At 34.1% G+C, this 21,349-nt stretch overlaps 1 protein-coding gene and 1 long non-coding RNA gene across 2 annotated transcripts; one reads left to right on the top strand and one right to left on the bottom strand.

Annotated features, from left to right (window-relative positions):
- Positions 1-664: 664 nt before the first annotated feature.
- LOC110779869 (ABC transporter C family member 10) lies at positions 665-18,920 on the top strand. Its single transcript, XM_056838377.1, has 13 exons — positions 665-880; positions 1,122-1,210; positions 11,628-13,701; positions 14,392-14,712; positions 14,798-14,884; positions 15,484-16,077; positions 16,206-16,370; positions 16,645-16,939; positions 17,032-17,246; positions 17,335-17,640; positions 17,728-17,791; positions 17,903-18,142; positions 18,300-18,920. The coding sequence occupies exons 3-13, from the start codon at positions 11,662-11,664 to the stop codon at positions 18,413-18,415; spliced, it is 4,443 nt and encodes a 1,480-aa protein (XP_056694355.1). The 5' UTR covers positions 665-880; positions 1,122-1,210; positions 11,628-11,661; the 3' UTR covers positions 18,416-18,920.
- On the bottom strand, positions 13,759-15,531 carry LOC110779912 (uncharacterized). Its single transcript, XR_002531288.2, has 3 exons — positions 15,381-15,531; positions 14,838-14,928; positions 13,759-14,726 (listed from the first exon to the last, which is right to left on the bottom strand). It is a non-coding gene; the product is annotated as an uncharacterized lncRNA (long non-coding RNA).
- Positions 18,921-21,349: the final 2,429 nt, after the last annotated feature.

The following is a 21,349-nucleotide window of genomic DNA, read 5'->3' as shown; positions in this document are numbered from 1 at the left end:
CTTTTCCGGCCGTATTTATTTAGGAGATACACTTGTCATTTTTAGTAACTTATCAATCCCACCATCCAATTAAATAATATATCTACACCCCACCCCCATCCTCTAAAATGACATATTCCCCACTTGTTTTATTACTTTATTTCATTCAATTTTTTTTTCTTAATACATGTGTCCGACCAAGTGTATCTCTTAAATAAATACGGAGGGAGTATATATTAAAAGGCGTCTATAAAAAAATATACGTGTCACGTGGCTCTCTACTTATGGGTGGTTCGCTCCATGTAATGTTCATATACATTAAAATATGACATACGTGGTTTGTGTGAGGTTTGAACCCTTGACCTTGAGTTTAAATAATAAAGTTCTTACCACTAAGGTATTATGAGAATATTATTAATGTAATAACCCGGGTTATCGCCCGAACCAAAAAACTAATTTCTATTTAAATGTGGGACAAATGTGTCATTATAATTTGTATTTTTCGAAAAGACGAAAAAATTGAAATGAAAATATTATTTTAGGACACCATAAAAAATAAAAAATTGAAAATACATTATGTGACAAAATGCACGGTTTTTGGTAGAACATTTCAACATTATTAATGAAAGCGTAGTTAATGAAGGACGACATTCGTATCGTACTACAAGATTTCTTGTTTCTCACTCTCTACCAAATAAATAAATACTACTCCACTATTCATCCCTTCAAATCTTCAATCCTTCTTCGTAGCACTGAAGAACCAAGAGAAGTACAGAATAATTTATTTATTTTAAAGAATACAAAAATAATTAGTTAATAATATCCCATAATTCTTTGCATATGCATTTCGTCTTCTCTCGTTCGTTAAAGAGGCAAGTTTATTGGGTTGTATTATTTTTAAGTAAGTTAATTTACTTCTTCTCTTTCGCTCGATCCGTTCTTCTTAATTAGCTTGTTTAGTTTAATTAGTTTTGTCGAACAAGTCCATCGATCAGTATGCTTGTTTTTTATTCTCATACCTATATATATATATATACATATATATATATATTATATATATATAGTTCGTGGTTGTAAATTAAGATATATCATTATATTGGTGTTCGATTATGTTTGAGGTTAATTATGTAATTTTCTTGCAGGAGATGAATCATTAGCAGAATAATAGCTCAGCAGCTTACCATCAGTGACGTACTGGCCGCGCGGCCTTCATACACAAGCCGACAGCCATGTTAGTACTACTATTACTTTAAATGTTATTAATTGCAATTAGTTAATTAATTTTCATGTCATCAGCAGTGGATCCAGAATTTTGAGATAGTGGGGTCACTATTTAAAAATTGATGAAACTTTCACTAAAATTATTTATTTTTTTAAAAAAAATTGAAATTTTAACTATAAAAAAAAAAAATTTAAGTGGGGTCAAGGATCCCACTGAGGGCACCGTGGCTCCGCCACTGCATGTCATCATGCATATTAATTACTACATTAATTAACATCAACATTACTACATTAATACTCGTAGTACTCCTTCCGTCTTTTTTACGTTTGGTATTTTTCACGCGTTTTAACGATTACTTAATTTTGCATCGAGATTCCTCAATTTTTTTATTTAAACAAGATAAATTACGTTTATTTATAATGTTTTCACTTTTATCAAAATTCTAATATTGAAAAATGAGAAAAAATTAATGTCTCAATGGAAAAGTGTGAGAGATTAAATGGCCCAATAAATTTAATTGGTTAAAATAATAATTGGACACAAATTTTGATAAAATACTAAGTCATTTGTGTGATAATATAAAAGTAAATGTAAAGAATATTTTGAAATACCCAAAAAAAAAAAACGTAAAGAACAAAAAGAGACGAATGGGTTAGTATTTTTTTGAGGGGTATTAACATTAGTAGTAAGTAGCCTAGGAAAAAGTTTTCCCTTTTGAGTTTCTAAACTAAGAATAAATTAGGAAAAAAACATAATTAATTATCGATCTATAGTTATTTTCTATTTATCCCATTTATAATCCGGGTGGATAACTAAATACCATACCAAATTACCAATGCAATGGAATCAATCTTAGAATTTTCTAAATATAAGTGTTATTTTATTTTATTTTATAATGTTTTTTAACATTAATTCTTAACTTAGCTACTTTGCCTTTTAATTACATTCCCTTTTGGCATCCTAAAAATATATTTATGTTTTTTTTTTACACTCATTCTTTCCTTTTTCCATGTTCAATTCCCTTGTTAGATCTCTACTTTTGCATCTCTTTGTCTAGTTACTACTACGTAAGTAATAAGGCTTTAATCCTACTAGTTAAGCCTACATATCAACATATGTTACTTAATTATGCTTAAGGCAACTCCATTCCTCGTTTACCTCTAACTCTAGAGCTAAATTATCTGTAATTTTCTCTCTTATTGGCTTTACTTTAAGGATGCCTTTAATTTACTCGATTTTCAGTTTTTCACTTATCCGATTTTTTTGAAAATATATTTAAGTAGTCCAACATCTTTTAATTGTAAATTAAACTAGAATAACACTTATATTTTTCTTAAACTTACTTGAACCCCCTAATTAAAATGAGGTGGAATAACGCTGCATTAGGGTAAGTTTATCCCCCAGACTCACCCTCAATTTTAAGAATCTGCCACATCAGTCCCACTAATTTTTTCATTATTCAGACTTACACAAGACTCTCCTTATATTTACACACTATCCCCAGACTTGCTTCAGACTCAACTAAACTCTTAAAAAAAGATAATTAAATAGGATAAAGTATGATGATTTGGTATAATTTGATTTGGTTGGAGAAAAAGTGGAGTCTTAAGTGAGTCTTGAGTGTGTATTGTATTTTCAAACTCACTTTCAAACTCACTTCAAGACTTGCTGTAATTTTTTACTACTTATCCCAAAACTTAGACTCGAGACTCACCTTAAGACTTAGGATTAGGGATGGCAACGGGTAGGATCTGGACCGAATCCTCTAAGATCCAGATCCAGATCCGTTTTTTGGGCAAGGATCCAGATCCTACCCGGATCCGCTGGGTAATGAAATTGAGGATCCAGATCCAGATCCGACGGATCCTACGGATCCGGGTCCAAAACGGATCCAAAACGGATCCTAACTTATTTTTTTTATCAAACGACCTTAATTTTCATTTTAACCTTAAAACATAGTTTAATAAAACTTCAATAACAAAGCTATTTTTCCATACAAGCATTTACTAAAATAAAATTTAACAAATCCAACATAAATAATATTAAAAGTTCAAAAACTTCAATAATACTACAAGTCTTAAGTCTTTACTTTTATATTTTTATATAAAAACGGGTAAACGGATCTGGATCCGGGTAATGACTTAGGACCCGATCCAGATCCGTTTTTAAAACCAAGGATCCATATCCTACCCGGATCCGTCGGGTCCAAAAATTGAGGATCCAAATCCGTTGAAAACGGATCTGGATCCACGGATCCGGGTCGGGTCCATTACCCACTGCCATCCCTACTTAGGATATACTATCCTTACCATGAGTCCATGACACGAAAGATGGTCGTGAGCCCTATTGGGATGTTTGGCCTAGTTGTGTACATGTGTGCATTAGGCTTGAATATGACATGACCCACGTCAAACACTAGCTTTGTACCGTATCGTGCCTTTTCCAAATGAATAAAACCCAAGCACAACCCACGATTTCATGCTTACATTACCACCGACACCAAAGATTGTAAGTGGGCAGTGCTGGGTCGTGCTTTTGTGCAGAGCTTGTGTGCCTTAGGTCTGAATAGACCTGATCGACCATACGGCCAAGGCCACTAATTTCATGTCATGAAGTGCCGTGCCTTATACTTTTTCCAAATGATTTAGAGCTAAGCACAACCCACAAATTTTCATGCTTGTGCGGTGTTTCAACCAGATTCGACCCAGAACCATCTTTATCCGACATCGATGGGTATTGCTTTAATAATTTTCTTCGTATGATAAAGATAAGATTTTTTATTTTTTTTAAAAAAAAAGAAAAAAAGAAGAAGAAGAAGCTGGTAGACCTAGTAGTAATCTCCTGGGGCAAGAGCCAAGAGGTGACAAAGGGCATTAAAAATGAGGATAGATTACGAGACAGTGATGCATGGATTCTTTTGGGAGTTGCCACAATCATGATTTAAATCGACATGAAGATGGGGATACCGACTATAAATCTACTGATAGCAACTTAACGAAAGTGAGAATGCTGCCAATCTTCAATTTGGCATCATGTTTCATTTAATCCCCCACCCTCCGATGAATGAGGGTAACAAATACATTAAAACGTTACAAATGCCAACTATATAATAATAAAAAAATGTATTCTAGCAATTGAATGAACAAGAGAGTGTTGTCACTTTTATGTGTTTTCAATTTTAATTTACTCCCCCCCCCCCCCTCTTCCCCCCGGGATAGGAAATTAAAATACATGTGGTGATTTCGATATATGATACTCCCTTGGTTTGAAAATAATGGTCGTGTATTCAGCGGCGGATTCAGAAATTTTATATTGGGTACACTATAAAAATTAGTATCATTATCGATTGGAAATCTCGTCGCTAAAGGCCAATAATCGTTGATTAATGACGAGATTTCCGGTCGCGAACCTGTCATAAAAGGGGGTCGTCATTAATGGAAAATCCCGCCGTTAACCCGTCGTAAAGGACATTTGCGACGGTTGTTCCCTTCTTTGTTTGGTTGTTAGACCAGTCGCATAACCCTTTTACGACGAGATTTTTGACCCGTCGTTATTAGTTTGTCATTATAGATATAAATTCTTGTAATAGTAGCCGGACAAAAATAAATATAAAATTACCCCTTATTAGATAATTGATCTAAGTTTTTTTCTCATTAAACCCATTAATCATTTTTCTTTCTTACCGACATGTGTTAGATTCTATTGAGATTCATATGACAAGTGTCCTCATGTTAGATTGTCTTACATTTTAAAAAAAGATTACTATTTAAGAACAGAAGGAGTAGTATATTTACTCATTCGCATCAAAAAAATATAAAAAAGTTCAAAGGAAATTAATATATATTCGCTTTGAAAAAGTATTACTACTGAGTAAAAAAAAAAAAGGACAGATAAATAAGTCAATGTTGATAATTTAAGAAGAAACTAGTAGAAAATGAAAAATAAAAAATAAATCCAAAAATGGCGGACGTTTTGCTCGAACTCGCGCGCATAAGTTCGAGTGATCAGTATTTTTTAGCTAGTTTATACTTCGTATAAATCCTCCGCTAATTACGGAGTAGCTTTTACTTGTTTGACTACTTGTTATAAACTATGCTCTGAATTATGAAAAAATAAATACAAAAAACTAGATTAGGGCAAGATAATATATATCCTTGGAATAATATTAGTCCCACATATTGATGACGGGATTCAAAGCTAATCTACCCCCTAGGATTCCCTAATCACGAATGAAATATAAAAAACGTAATCAACATTATCATTATGCATTAGATAATACTAGCGTACCAAGTTCAATGCTCCAAGCTCAACCCAATACTAGCGCACCAAACTCAATGCTCCATTTGGCCCAACAACTCAAGCACATCATATTCAATTTATCAAGCACGTGGGTATATTTAAAGATATACAAAACATCATATTTCTTCCATGTGGGAGAAAACTCCCACAATAACAAATTGAAGACTATTTATCTAACACTACCTAGTTGAATTAACTGTTTGCGTAAAGTGTTTAGTATTTTAACAATTATTAGTTTAATGTGTAAAATGACTATTAAGAACATTGACATAGAGTGATGTAGGTAGGTAAGGGTTATAATGCAAAAAGCTCCTCCAAACTCAAAATTTCTCTGTAGATTTTTTCAAAATTAGTTTTTTTCCTCCCAAAATCCTCTTTCAAGCCTCTACCAAACATTCTCTTCAACTTTTTGAAATGATCAAATCTCTACTTCACCTTAAAAAGTACTTCGTATGTTTTTTTTTATCAAGCTTCTCATAATCAAACACCCCAATATCTATTACAGTACTTCCTCTGTTTTAAAAAACAGGTCATAAATGATCATCCTTATTAAACTACGGAGTAGTACCCTTAATTAAGAAGTACGGAATATGAAGTTACATTGCATTCGAATTCCACGAGTAACACTTCGCATGGTGAGTTCGGCTTTTTCCCTTTTTAGTGCGAATAAGCCATAAGAACAATATAGATTACAAACTAGTATAATACCCGTGCGATGCACGATTTGAAAATCATAATATCAAATTTGTAGAAAATATATCATACATAGGGGATTTTCTTACACCAATATAATATTGTATTTACTTAGTAGTGACTCTCATGCGGAGATTTTATGTTTATTATCCTTATCTTTCAAAAAAAAAAATACAATATTGTATTAATATACATAGTAATTTAATCATTACAATATGATGGCAAAATTAACCAATAAATTAATTAATCAATGAGGTTTCGAATAATATTTTTGTCATTTCCCCCCTAAATGTGTTGTTAAGTACTCCTTCCGTTCCATAATATTTTCCGATTTTTCATTATGTGCGGTCTCCTATGCACTACTTTGACCATACATTATGAAACGGAGGAAGTATAGAAGAAGATTCAATAAAAAAAAATAACGTCTTATTTAAACGTTTGACTTTCGGTAAATGGTCATACGTAGCTCCTATAATAAAATGATTCAATTCCGGGTATTAAAAACTAAATATTTTTATATATTTTAAAAAAACATTTGAAAAAATGCTTATAAATTATAGAGTAGGTCAATCGTTACCACCATTGTGGCTTTGACCCATCATTTTTGTGCATGTCTATTTTAAATTTTTATAGGAATTTAATATTTTACTACATTAATAGAAATTAGTAAATTATATGATGAAAGTGGTTCTATTCAATTCATCATCCGCTAGGGGAATAAAATATAAAAGTATTCTTGTCATAACACTCGTTTTTATTTGTACGGGCCGTACTCATCTTTTTTTTCCACCCGAATTACGTACCACCTTAGTATCTTACCCATAAACCTTATAATTTTGTTCAATTTTTATAATAATTTGATATTTTATTACGTTAATTAAAAATGAGAAAACTATACATTGGAAGTAAATTTATTATTTTTATCAACGGTGGTCGGAACATAATTAAAATTATTCTTGTCATACACACCCGCTTATGTACTAACAAATCCTAACACACATCTTCATTCTACTCATTTTTAACCCACACGAATAAACACTTTAGTATGTATAACTTACCAATAAACTTGATAAAATGTCTTACCCTCCGGACTTGTACTTGAATATCCGAAACGGAAGTCTTCTTACCCGTAAATAAGCCCTACTCGAATGAACTCACTTTTTTCATTCCTAAATAACAATCGGTTTACTTTATCCAAGCACCAACTTTGACCTTAGTTAGGTCGTTCATAAAATACACTCATACGTAGTAAAAACAATATCATATACCAGCTGTTTCGTATTAAGAATTAATTTATAAAATAATACTCAGTAAATCTTTTATATATTTTTCTCTGAATATATTGATATGAACGATCAAAGTTAAATCTTGAAAAGTGACACTACTAAGGACTATGTATATATTCTGCTTTCGAGCATTTTGACATATAATATTTTTAGTATTACACTTGTTATAAAGTCAAGAAGATACTTAATACTTACAATAAAATGTTCAAGGATTTGGGGCAAATTAGTAGGTGTGTGGGACATGTCGCGTGTAACCCTAACCCATATCCTCCGATCCTTACCATGGTACATATAAAATGTATCTTGATTTCACCACCAACTTATTATATATGAAGCACTTTTTTTTTTTTAAAAAAAATCTATGTTTTGATCTCTATATATTTAATTTCACGTTGAAATTAAGGAATTTTTTTACAATAATATGTTCTCTTTTAAAAAAACAAGTACGGAAAAAAAGTTTATAATACATGTTCTGTATGTTAGTAAAAATACATGACTATTTTCATGGTAAGAACATTTTCTTCCCGTCCAATAAAAAAATAATCACATTTTCTAGCATACAAAACATTTTTTTGATCAGGGTTTTTAATTTTTTTAACCGCAATTATCTTTATTATTGACTTCTTTTCAACTAATATGACCTTAATTATTGAAATAAGTTTCAGGTCCTATAAGTTCAGATAAATTCAGGTAATAAGTTGAAGAGAAAGTTGAAGAGAAATCACCCTATATGAGTCAACTCTTGAAATAAAGTCAAAATATTCATTTTCCCTTTCATACTTATTGAATAATGTCATTGGATTTTCAAGTTTAAGATATTTAGTAAGCAGGAAAAAACTAAAGAAAAGTTTTTTTTTTCTTAATAGTCGAACTTTTATAACTCTAAACTTTAGGAATAATAACTTTCAATAATCAAAATTACAATGTTTCAAATTCAATAATTATACACTACATTGGGATAAACTACCTAGCTAGAAAGTTCAATTAGTTAGTCTATGATTCTGGTTTTACATATTCTTTCTCTAAATTCTTGCGTTTAAAAAGTTGTTCTACACTCACTCGTCTATCCATAACTATGATTTTTTATTACTCCTATCAGCGTGGCAACTTGTTATAAAGCAAGAAGTTTGAATATTCAATGAATGAGTAATGTATTGTCGTTTTAAAGTCGAGAATATGATCATGCATATACTTAATGATTTTCTTTGACCAAAGTATAACAATTATCAATTATAAGTTGTGTTGTTATATTCTTGGGCTTTGTTATGTTTGACTTATTTTAACTTATTTTAGGCAAAATAAGTTCAGATAAGTTCATATTAGTTCACTTCAGATCAAATAAGTCGAATAGAACGGAGCCTTGGTTGTATATTTTGTAATAAAGTCAAATATATTATTTTATTTTAATTATTTATATTAAAAGAGTCGTAAATCATAGAGCGAAATTTATATTAAGAAATAACTTTAACAAAGTACTCCATAAGTTTTTATTTTCCTCTAAATATATTGATATGAACGATCAAAGTTAAATCTCGAAAACAGACACTTATTAAGGACTACGTATATAATATACTTTTGAGTATTTTGACATATATTTTTTAAAATATTAATTACACGTGTTATAAAAATTCAAAAAATACTTAATATGTACAATAAAATATTCAAGAATTTGGGGAAGGTTAGTAGGTGCGTGATTATACTAAAATATTCAACGAATTGAGGAAGTATCCTATAAATAAAATATACTAAGACAATGACGAAGTTATTAAGGATCCAAAGGGGCATGGGCCTTTGTTAACTTTTAAAAAATAGTATACCAAATAGGCCTAGTCTAATATGTTATTCATTTTTTTTTATAAATTAGTATACCAAACAGGCTCAATTTAATCTGTTAATTATTCCCCACTTTCCTAAATATTGACTCATTACAATTTTAATCTCACATAAAATGTATTTGGTCCCACCACTTTTATTTATTCTCAACTTCATAGTACAACCAATTCATCACAAAAACATTTTTGGTGCATGCATGGGGCAAAAAATTACGAAGGGATCGAGTACTCCTATATAACTACTACTATTATGTACGAAATATGTCTTTGATTCCTTAGATTCTAATATAATAGTGTATATTTAATTTTATTCACCTATATACTATATAGACGTATTTAATTTATAGAAGTTAGTAAATTATTATTTATTTTTTTGGTTGGAGAAGTTAGTAAATTATAAATACAAACCTGTTACCTAAATTGGTATATGGTACTTTCCTTATTGTTTGGGTTGGAGAAGTATTCGATACTTTTTTTTTAATTCTTGTTTCTTTTCAATTGTTTCCTTTGAATATAAAATCTATGACCTATATAGGTTAATATGGAAAGTTTGGTTACAGTAATTTTTTTGCTAATAAATATGCACTTTGTATATTTAGTAATAAAATCCTAGATACTATTTTTTTTAATTATTTACTTATATTAAAAAGAGAGGCCAATCAATGAGTGACAAATGTCATCACCACATTGATTTCCTCTCTTTTAGTATATTATAATATATAGATGTATGCGAGGGATTCGAACCTGATACCTATACATACTGCACATGTCATCAGTCTTAACCACAAAACCAAAATTTCATCGGTACAAATGGAAAAGTTCCATGCCCAAATTTTATGCTTCTTACGTAGTAATACTTAGTAATGGGACAAGTTGTTAACAAAGTATACTAATTAAACACGTTTCTCTGACGATAAAAATTCCATCAGATTTTATATCTACCTAATATGTTAAGAGTTGTTGACTAAACTCCCACGATTTGCTCGCATAAGCTTCACCAATCTTCTGATCTATGATGTATAATAGTTTAACATAATTCAATGCCGACGTGCCGTGATGACTGATGAATCTTGCGAAGAACTTTCATACTCCATCTTATTGTTTACTCCATTTTATTATTTATACTTCCTTCGTTTCAAAATACTCGCAATACTTTATCTTTTGCGCTATTCTTACATTACAAACTTTTATATAAGACGGTCTTACACAAAAGACCACCTTAGTGTCATATTAGTTAAGCACTGAAATCAATTAGTTAACCATTGCAACTAATTAGTTAAACACTGAAATCAATTAGTTAAGCAACAAAACTAATTAGTTAAGCACTAGAACTAATTAGTTAACCATTGGAACCAATTAGTTAAACAATCAAAGTGGTCTTTTCGGTAAGGCGGTCTTACACAAAAGTTGTCGTTCTTACATTAGCTTTAACTAAATTTTCTTACTAATATATAAATGTTAAATATTATTGTTTAAAATGTTGTTGGATTATTCTTAATGTATACTTTTCAAACATCATTTTTTAAAAGATTTTTTTAGTAGAGTATATAATTGTGGAGAATTACGGTTAAACCAATGCCTAGCCAAGTGTGCCAGTCAAACTGTTGCAAGTATTTTTTGGAACAAAGGGAGTGTTTAACAAAAAAAACACTTGTAGAAGTTGTAGCACTAAAATAAAATAAAAATGATGGAATGACTTCTCAAGAAATAGCATATCTTCTGGTTCTGGTGAAAATGGGCAAAATTTTATACTAGACGGACTTACAATAATGTATTGTAACACCAGGGCGACTATATTTTCTTTAAAGAGTACTCTTAACTTTTATCAGTATTTATAGAAAACTCGTACTAGTATTACAAGTCCGCCTCACCTTAAACAGTTAAACTTAATGTCCTCTTTCTCGCCAAAAAAAAAAAGATAAATTAGCTGTTAGTTGCAGTCGTGTAAGAAATATCGTCTTTGTTTATTATTGCAAGTCCGCTTCACCTTAAACTCGGTGCCCTCTTTCTCACCAAAAACTAAACAAACCAGCTGTTTGTTGCATTCTGAATAGTATAAGAATTAAGAAACCAGATAGTTTACTAATATTGTAAGTTGCAGAAATTCTGTAGATCTTTCCTCACAAAGTCACAACATCTTCTAATTCTATATAGATCACATTATTGACTTTTAGCCTTGTATTTGTTCCTCAACCTACTCACACAAGAAAAAAGTTTTTGCTTACTAAGTTTTGCTGATCATCTGATGAACATTTTAGGATGATCAGAATATTAGTTTTTACTTTCTGATAAATTTATGTCTGTATATTAATGCAGAATCTGCAGGAAAAGAAAAACGAAAAGCTGAAACATGATGATGGAGGATCTCTGGACATTGTTCTGTGCACAATCTACTTCTTCAAATATCAATACTACTCCTTTCTTTGAGTTTGTCACTCATCCTTCTTCATGTGTGAACCATGCCTTCATCATTTGTTCAAATATACTTCTTCTGGCATTACTGTTATTCAACTTGATTCCCAGTATATCCTCTAAGAAAGCCGAGCTATCACCTCGTTACAGACAGTTCTCAACCTTGCAGAAATCATCAGCTGTTTGTAACACCTGTTTAGGACTGGTTTACATAGGTTTAGGAACTTGGGTTTTGCATTCTGCATCACCAGTTCATTGGTGGGTGTTGTATTTCTTTCAAGGGTTTACTTGGATAACAGTGGGATTATCAACTACCCTTAAAAGAGAGTATTTCCCTAGAAAAGCTTCATTGAAAATCTTATCCATCTTTGCTTTCCTGTCATCTGGGATCTTCTTCTTCATCGCGGTGTTTTCTGCCATTGTTGACCATGAAATAACAATTAAGGTAGCCATGGATATCCTGTCATTCTTAGGAGCAAGCTTGCTGTTACTATGCACTTACAAGGGGTATGAAGATGAAGATGACGAAAACAGAGGGAATAACCATGGAAGTACCCTGTATACTCCTCTGAATAGCACCTGTAAAACTGATTCACCCCACCAAGTTTCACTATTTGCAGAAGCTGGGTTGTTAAGTAGGTTAACATTCTGGTGGTTGAACCCTCTGATGATCTTAGGTAAAGAGAAGACTCTAGAACAACAAGACATCCCCAAATTACGCGATTCTGACAGAGCGGAATCCTGTTACTTTCAGTTCATGGAACAGTTAAGTAAACAGAAACAGGATGAACCTTCTTCATCACCTTCATTGTTATGGACTATTGTTGCGTGCCATCGTACTGAAATACTTCTTTCTGGGTTCTTTGCACTTCTGAAAGTTCTTACACTATCAGCTGGACCTCTTCTGTTGAATGCCTTCATTGAAGTTGCAGAAGGTAAAGAAGCTTTTAAACATGAAGGGTATGTTTTAGCAGCTGCACTTTTCCTCGCAAAGTCATTAGAGTCACTTTCACAGAGACAATGGTACTTCAGAAGCAGATTAGTTGGTGTTAGGGTTAGATCATTACTTACTGCATCAATCTACAGAAAACAGTTAAAGTTATCAAATTCTGCAAGAATAAAGTATTCTGGTGGTGAGATTATGAACTATGTTACTGTTGATGCTTATAGAATAGGGGAATTTCCATTCTGGTTTCACCAAACTTGGACTACAGGGCTTCAACTTTGTATTGCACTATGTATTCTAGTTCATGCAGTTGGACTTGCTACAATTGCTGCATTAACAATGATTGTTATAACCGTTCTTTGCAACGCCCCACTTGCGAAATTACAGCATAAGTTCCAAACTAGGCTTTTGAGTGAGCAAGATTCGAGGTTGAAGGCGTGTTCTGAGGCTCTGGTGAACATGAAGGTGCTGAAATTGTACGCGTGGGAGAATTACTTCAAGGATGTAATAGAACGGTTAAGGAAAGTGGAACTTAAATGGTTAAAAGCACTGCAATTGTGGAGAGCTTATAATGGTTTTCTGTTTTGGTCATCACCTGTTCTGGTTTCTGCTGCTACATTTGGTGCATGTTATTTCCTAAGTGTGCCTTTACATGCTAGTAATGTGTTTACTTTTGTGGCAACATTGAGGCTTGTTCAAGACCCTATTAGAGCTACACCTGATGTTATTAGTGTGGTGATTCAAGCAAGGGTTGCGTTTACTCGTATTGCGCAGTTTCTTGAGGCTTCAGAGCTTCAGAATGAGGATTCTAGAAAGAAAAATGGTAGGGGAAGCTTGAACCATGCACAAGAAGCTGTTTTGATGAGGTCTGCAAATCTTTCCTGGGATATGAATCCTTCAAAACCAACACTAAGAAACATAAATCTAGAAGTTCGACCTGGTGAAAAAGTTGCTATATGTGGAGAAGTTGGGTCAGGGAAATCAACATTGCTAGCTGCTGTTCTTAAAGAAGTACCATTGATGGAGGGAACTGTAAGCTTTCTCTAGCTATTCTCATACTTCTTGTACTACTGTAGTCTGTAGAGTAGAGTTGTCGATGGGTTGGGTTGGGTTGGGTCGGAATCAGGTCGACCCATTTATAAACAGGTTGAGATTTTCTCAACCCAACCCGACCTGTTTACGGGTTGAAAGTCTCAACCCAACCCGACCTGATTATAAACGGGTTGACCTAAAGTTGACCCGTTTAAGTTTTTTTTTTCCGTTCAAGTGTATATTGACCGGAATTTATAACTACAGGGATCATTATTTCGAGGCAAATCTCTTAGCAAAAAAACTAATACTCTAATATGTATAGAGAGAGAAAAATAAGTATCGGATGTTGCTAGATATTAGTTATAATTTGTAAGAAGCTAAAAAGACTCAATTTTTATTTTTTATTTTTTATGAGGGTTGACTTGACAATTAGTTATATGGGTTAGGTGGATTGCTTTCGGGTTGAAATTCCAACCCGACCCAACCTATTTAATTAAACAGGTTGGGTTGACCCATTTAGTTAAAGGGGTTGAAAATCTTGACCTTACCCTTTATTATTGGGTTGGGTTCGAGACGGGTTGGCGGGTTGGGTCAGCTTTTGCCAGCTCTACTAGTGTAGAGCATATATTGTTTAGGTTTACACATGGATAAGCGAATATCCAAAGGCTCTTAACTGGTTTGGTTTTTCAGGTTGGAGTTTATGGGAGTATAGCTTATGTTTCCCAGACAGCTTGGATCCAAACAGGGACAATACGTGACAACATTCTTTTTGGGTCTTCCATGGATGAGATAAGGTACCAAGAAACTCTCCGAAGGTGTTCATTGAAGAAGGACCTCGAGCTTCTTCCATTCGGTGACTTGACAGAAATAGGTGAAAGAGGAGTTAATCTAAGTGGTGGCCAAAAGCAACGAATCCAACTTGCTCGTGCATTATACCAAGATGCTGATATTTACCTGTTAGATGATCCATTCAGTGCTGTTGATGCACAAACTGCAACTAGCCTCTTTAATGTAACCCTTCGACCCTAACAATGTAAAACACTCAGTTTCTTTAGTAACAATATAAACTGATATTTGGCTTTTGAAATTGTGGCAGGAATATATTATGGAAGCACTTTCAGAAAAGACAGTCTTACTTGTGACACATCAAGTTGATTTTCTTCCTGCATTTCATTGCTGTTTGGTGAGTCAACCATCACTCCCCTGATGTTCAGTGTAGCTTTCTTCCTGAACAAATCTCAGAAGTGTCATTGAAATAAGGGACTTACTTTCTTCAGCGAACCAGATTGTATGTTAGATTATAGGCTCCGTTTGGTAGGGTGTAAAATGTTTTCATGGAAAACGATTTTCCCCTTTTCAACCATTTTATGTTGTTTGGTTTGGCAAGGGATGGGAAACAATTTTCCATAACTCACTCAAAGGTGGAAAAACCTTTTCCATTTGAAAGGGAGAAAAAAAAAAATTCCACCTTTCTTCCTTACCTCCCTTTCCTTTCTTTTCCTCAATCTTCACCATCTTCTCCCATTTTCTTTTATGGAACCAAACAAAGGAAAACTAGTTTGGAATTGTGTTTTCCCTTGGAAAATATTTTCCATGAAAAATCATTTTGCACTGAAAATGTTTTACACCAAACCAAACGGAGCCTAATTAGGCTCTATTACTAGTAAGAGAAATGGTACCTGCATAGATTTTCTGTGTTCCCTGGTCCTTGAAGTCTGTCTTGTAATAGTTTTATCAGACCTTAATTAATCATTTCTTGATCAAAATTGTTGTTTGCTGCAGCTGATGTCAGATGGGGAGATCCTCAAATCAGGGACTTATCACCAATTACTAGCTTCAAGCCGGGAATTTTTGGACCTGGTAAATGCACACAAAGAGACTGCTGGTACTGAAAGGCCATCTGAGGTCACATCATCTGAAACTGAAAGACACAACTATTCTTCAAAGGAGATCAAGAAAACTGATACTGAAAAGAAAAATCTAGCAACTGAAGGCGACCAATTGATTAAACAAGAAGAAAGAGAAACGGGAGACAGTGGTCTTAAACCATACTTACTCTACCTTAATCAGAAAAAAGGCTACTTGTACCTTTCCATAGCTGCTTTCTGTCATCTGATCTTCGTCACAGGCCAGATATTACAGAACACATGGATGGCCTCCAGTGTTGATAATCCTCAAATCAGCACGTTGAAATTGATTGTGGTTTACCTCGTAATTGGAGTCTGCTCGACATTTTTTTTACTTATAAGATCACTTCTTGCTGTTGCATTGGGTTTGGAAGCATCAAGGTCTATGTTTTCTCAGTTGTTGAGCTCTCTCTTTCGCGCTCCAATGTCTTTCTATGACTCTACACCTCTTGGAAGAATACTAAGTCGGGTGAGTATCAAGTTTTCATGCTATATATTCTTCACAATTCTGATTTTCTGATGTACAAAAGCCTGGTAGGGTATTTCAGAACTGATATTATGGGTTTCCGTGTCTTCTTTTGCATCTTCGATCTGCAGGTTTCTTCAGATTTGAGCATTGTTGATACTGATGTTCCTATAAGCCTTCTTTTATCCATGGCGGTTACAATGAATGCATATGCTAATCTAGGAGTTCTGGCTGTCATCACTTGGCAAGTCTTGTTTGTCTCCATACCAGTGATTTACATGTTAATACGCTTGCAGGTAAATCAAGAAATATTTATACAGAATGTAGCACACATAAATGTTTACTGAACTTTTTTGCAGAATATACCACAAGGTAAATCAAGAAATCTTTTTACAGAATATGTCATAATTATAAGATATGAACAAATTGCAGTCCTGATCTTTCAGTAAACTATGCTTCATATGTACTTCTACCACTCTCTTGCAAGTTGATAGATAAGAAATAATAATGCAGATTAGGTATTTTTCAGATTTATTTCTAGACCTAATAGTCTATAAAATCTGTCTACAGAGGTACTATTTCGCGACAGCAAAAGAGTTGATGAGAATCAACGGTACAACGAAGTCTTTGGTTGCAAACCATTTAGCTGAATCCATAGCTGGAGCCATAACAATTAGAGCTTTCAAGGAGGAAGATCGGTTCTTTGCTAAGAGTCTCGATATAATTGATACAAATGCAAGTCCATTCTTCCACAATTTTGCAGCTAATGAATGGCTGATTCAGAGGCTTGAGACCCTCTGTGCCATTGTTCTCGCAGCAGCAGCCTTGTGCATGGTTTTGCTCCCTATTGGAACTTTTAGTTCCGGTGAGACATTTTCTCTTTTTTCCTGTTGTTGTTTTCATCTTACTTTTCAGGAGATAAATTATTCATTGCTATAAATACAACAAATAATGCAGGGGTTATTGGAATGGCTCTATCATATGGTCTTTCGTTAAATATGTCCATGGTTTTTGCGATCCAAAATCAATGTACACTAGCCAATTATATCATTTGTGTCGAAAGGCTTGAGCAATACACGCATATACCTAGTGAAGCTCCAGAAGTCATTGAAGATAGCCGTCCTCCAAAGAACTGGCCATTAGTTGGTAAAGTGGAGATATGCAATCTACAGGTAACTTTTTACTGCACTGAGATTCATATTACTATATTAGACAGATTCTGGATATAATCTTACACTAAGAAATTTCGGTGTTCTACAGATAAGATATAGACCAGATACACCACTTGTTCTTAAAGGAATCAGTTGCACATTTGAAGGGGGTGACAAAATCGGTATTGTTGGTAGGACTGGTAGTGGGAAGACAACCCTAATCGGGGCATTGTTTCGCTTGGTGGAACCGGCTGCAGGGAAGATTTTAGTCGATGGCATAGATATATGTTCAATAGGACTTCACGATTTAAGGTCACGTTTTGGGATTATCCCTCAAGATCCAACACTTTTCAATGGTTCTGTAAGATTCAACTTGGATCCATTGTGCCAGCATAAAGATGAACAAATATGGGAGGTAAAGCCTATTTTAAGGAATGATATTTTCATATTTTGTGCAAGTATGGAAACTGCAGATTTCTGACCCTCTTATATTCTTGAAAAGGTGCTCGAGAAATGTCAGCTGAAAGAGGCAGTCCAAGAAAAAGATCAGCGCCTAGATTCCTTAGGTAAAATATATTCCTTATTCTGTACTTTGAAATGAAAGAGAGTTTTTTTTTTTTCTGACATATTCAGCCAAAATGAGCTTATCAATAATTGCATTGAACATTTTGTATCAGTTGTGGAGGATGGAGCAAATTGGAGCATGGGACAGCGACAACTATTTTGTCTAGGACGTGCTTTACTGAGGAGAAGCAGGGTATTGGTGCTCGATGAAGCAACTGCATCAATCGATAATGCAACCGACACTATTCTGCAAAGAACGATAAGAACAGAGTTTGCAGACTGCACTGTGATTACAGTAGCACACAGGATACCAACCGTGATGGATTGCACAAAGGTTCTTGCCATTAGTGATGGTGAGTTAAATATATCCAATTTCTTGCATTGGTGACCGTTTATAACGAGTCTAAAGAAAGAGTTGCAGAATTCAGAAGCAAACTCTAAATGATCTTATGGGTTCACAGGATATTAAAGCAAGAATGTGTTCTGATAGAATGTACTGTAATGTTGCAGGAAATTTAGTGGAATACGATGATCCTGTGAAGCTAATGAAAAAGGAAGATTCACTATTCGGACAACTTGTGAAGGAATATTGGTCTCATTTCCAATCCGCAGATCAATCACATTAAACTAAAGGCAGCAAGCAACACAATAAGAAAATAGAAGATAATAACAAAAGGTGGAAGACCTAGATCAAATGAGGCAGGAAAAACAGTTAAGCAAAGAGGACATACACAAGTTTGGCTGTCAGTTCTAATTTTTTTTTTTTATCTTTTGGCTTTTGTGCTAAATTACAAGGCTCAAAGATGAGTAAAAATACACAAGACTAAACCAGTGCCAATGGCACCACCAACCTAAGATGAAACTAAATTGTTAAGCCAGCATGGGAGATTAGAGGATGGTTGTGAAGAGGATATAATCAAATGACAGAGAGTTCAAACATGGATGTGCTGCAGTCTGTAAATTTTTTGTTGTCAGAAATTTTTGGATTTGGTATCTCAAATTAGGAAGTGTTGTTTTGGAGAATTTTATGATGCACCAGATTATGTACTCTCTTGTAGCTTAATATATGAAGTATTTATCTACCAAAATACAAACAAACAATGCACCTATTGTTGGGTGAATTATGATCTACTTCTCTGTTGCACATACTTCAATAAGAAACCTAACACAAAGTTCTTGATTCTATTCCTGTCAATTCTTTTGGTGCAACAGCAAGGTTCTTAAGACCTATGTAGGGATTGAACCTACATCTTTCGTGCGCAAATGCACGTTGCTCTACCCTTTTGAGCTAATAGGCCCGAAAACAATCTATTCAAGGGGAAATAAAGCAAATCAATTGAAAAGTCTTCTACATTTCAGTAATTATCATGAAACATTGCATATATGAATAAGTCATCAAGGAAGCACTGCAGAACAGATATTGCTCTCAGGAAAAAAAAAAGTGATTATTTCGTTCTGATCAGACCGTCTAAGACAAGAATTTATGGTTACGTATTGGCCCGAACATAAATCCCATTACAGTATTACACCACTAGAAACCTAAAAATTGAAACTTTACTCAAACCACCCTTCAGAAATAACACACACACAGAAAAAGTTCAAAAAATAGGTTTTACCTTCCAAAATGATATCCTTTTGCCCAATTGAGAACGAATTTCTCACGAACACGAATAAAGAACTCTGCAATTAGTCTATGATCCATCCATTATTCAATCATTGTAAAACAGAAATAATTTCTGGGAGTGTAAATAGTTCCATGTGAATTTCACATGAAAGCTGAAACTGGAGTAATGGGATCATTACTCAAACCATCTTTCATAATTTACCCAAAATGAGATGAACAAACATGAATTTATATATAATTAGGGTTTATAACACAGAGAAAACATCGGGAATAAAGAAGATGGAAACTGGAAAGAGTATGGGGTTACCTTCAAGAACATTGGCCTTTTTGCGCAATTAAGAGCAAATTTCTCACAAACATGAATACCGAACTCTGCTATGAATCACCCAAGCTGCCAAGCATATCAGATTATCAGTGTATAACATAAAATATGATGGGAAATCGACGCTAATCATACCACCGACCTCCTAAAATATAGACCGGACGAACTGTTCCCTACTTTGATCACTCTACTCGAGTTACTGTCACTCGATCTTCTATCCGGAATCATTTAGGCTTTGTTTGGTAAAAAAAATAGGAACGACGGAAAAGAAGAAATATGGTTTTCCTGTAAAGACCTGATCAGGACGAGCCCGGCCCGTCCCTTCCGAAATTTTTGCGGAATTAGGGCAGAATTTTCCGGATCGGTTTCAGGGCCCGGCCCGAAATTTTAAAATTTTTGGGCGGGTTTGGGAAACACAAAACTACACTTTTTAATTATAAATTTGATCCGGCCCGAGAATCCGATATTTTAGGCCCGGAAATAGCGGGTTTGTGTACTAAATTTTGGCCCGAATCTAGGGCCGGCCCGGTATAACGGGCTGGTTTTTTATGACTAGGCCCGACCCGCCATTTGATCAGGTCTAGTTTTCCATGTTTGGTTTCAAAAATTAAATTGGATTTGGTAGGAAGGAAATGAATATCATTAATAGATACGGAGTATTCGTTTTCCTTTCTCTTCAACATGGAGAATCCCGGAGAAAAGAGAAAATTAAAATCTGTCAAATAATTTTCCTCCTTTAAATTAAACAATGGAAAATAAATTAAGTTTAATTCAAAAAAAAAAGGGAAAATAAATTAAGTTTTTTTTCCCCTTCTCTTTCCTTCTTTTACTAATGGTGTACCAGAGATGTCAATAGGAGAGGAATACTAAACTCAGGTGTCTTGTGTCCATATGGACACAAGTGATCCAAATACTACAATTTCACTATCAAGATAGAATACATAGTACTAAAACGAAAATAACTTAATTTGAGTTTTTGGTACTAACATATTATGTATTGGTAATAAGTATGATTGTAATTTGGGTCACTTGTGGCCAAGACTTCCTTCGGGCCCTGACTTTAGGGTCAAAGAGAGGAGGAAAAGATATGGTAAACCACCAAGACAATAGGAACTTTCTGTCATTTATTGTAGATTTATTTATTAAATCCTTTTCTCTTTAAAACTGAAAAAAAGATGGATCTCCTTGGGTCAAATAGCCCGACCAACAACCCACGACCCACCTCCTGTACCAATCACCTCCGTGCGGCGGCGACCAACAAAAGTGACGACCCATCCGAGGAAAAAACCACCATTGCGCCGGACATTCCACCGCCACCTCAAATCAACCGTCAATTTGCTTGTTGAGCCATTTGTCTGTGGTTATTGTGGCTAAACGAATCTATCCTCTTCCCTCTCTTAATGGTGAATCTTTATCGGACACCCAATGTCGCGAGCGCCGGTTGAAGATGGTGCGAAGGGTGGGAGGGTTGGTGCAAGAAAGGGTCGTCGGTGGGAGGATTGGTGGCCCGACGGGTGGTTACGGAGAGGAGAGAGAAAATTAATAAACCTCATATTCTATTTTTTTAAAGAAAAATTAATTCATTGATAAAGAGTCATACGCCATCTACAAGAG

This window comes from Spinacia oleracea, chromosome 3, assembly GCF_020520425.1.
Source record: "Spinacia oleracea cultivar Varoflay chromosome 3, BTI_SOV_V1, whole genome shotgun sequence".
NCBI lineage: Eukaryota > Viridiplantae > Streptophyta > Magnoliopsida > Caryophyllales > Amaranthaceae > Spinacia > Spinacia oleracea.
Note: the sequence above shows the minus strand (reverse complement) of the source record. Positions and strands in the feature narration are given on the sequence as shown.

Coding starts and splice junctions, on each gene's coding strand:
- LOC110779869 (XM_056838377.1), top strand. CDS start 11,662: ATGATGATGGAGGATCTCTGGACATTGTTCTGTGCACAATCTACTTCT. Junction 16,078..16,205: donor TTGGAAGAATACTAAGTCGG/GTGAGTATCAAG, acceptor TTCGATCTGCAG/GTTTCTTCAGATTTGAGCAT. Junction 16,371..16,644: donor ACATGTTAATACGCTTGCAG/GTAAATCAAGAA, acceptor ATCTGTCTACAG/AGGTACTATTTCGCGACAGC.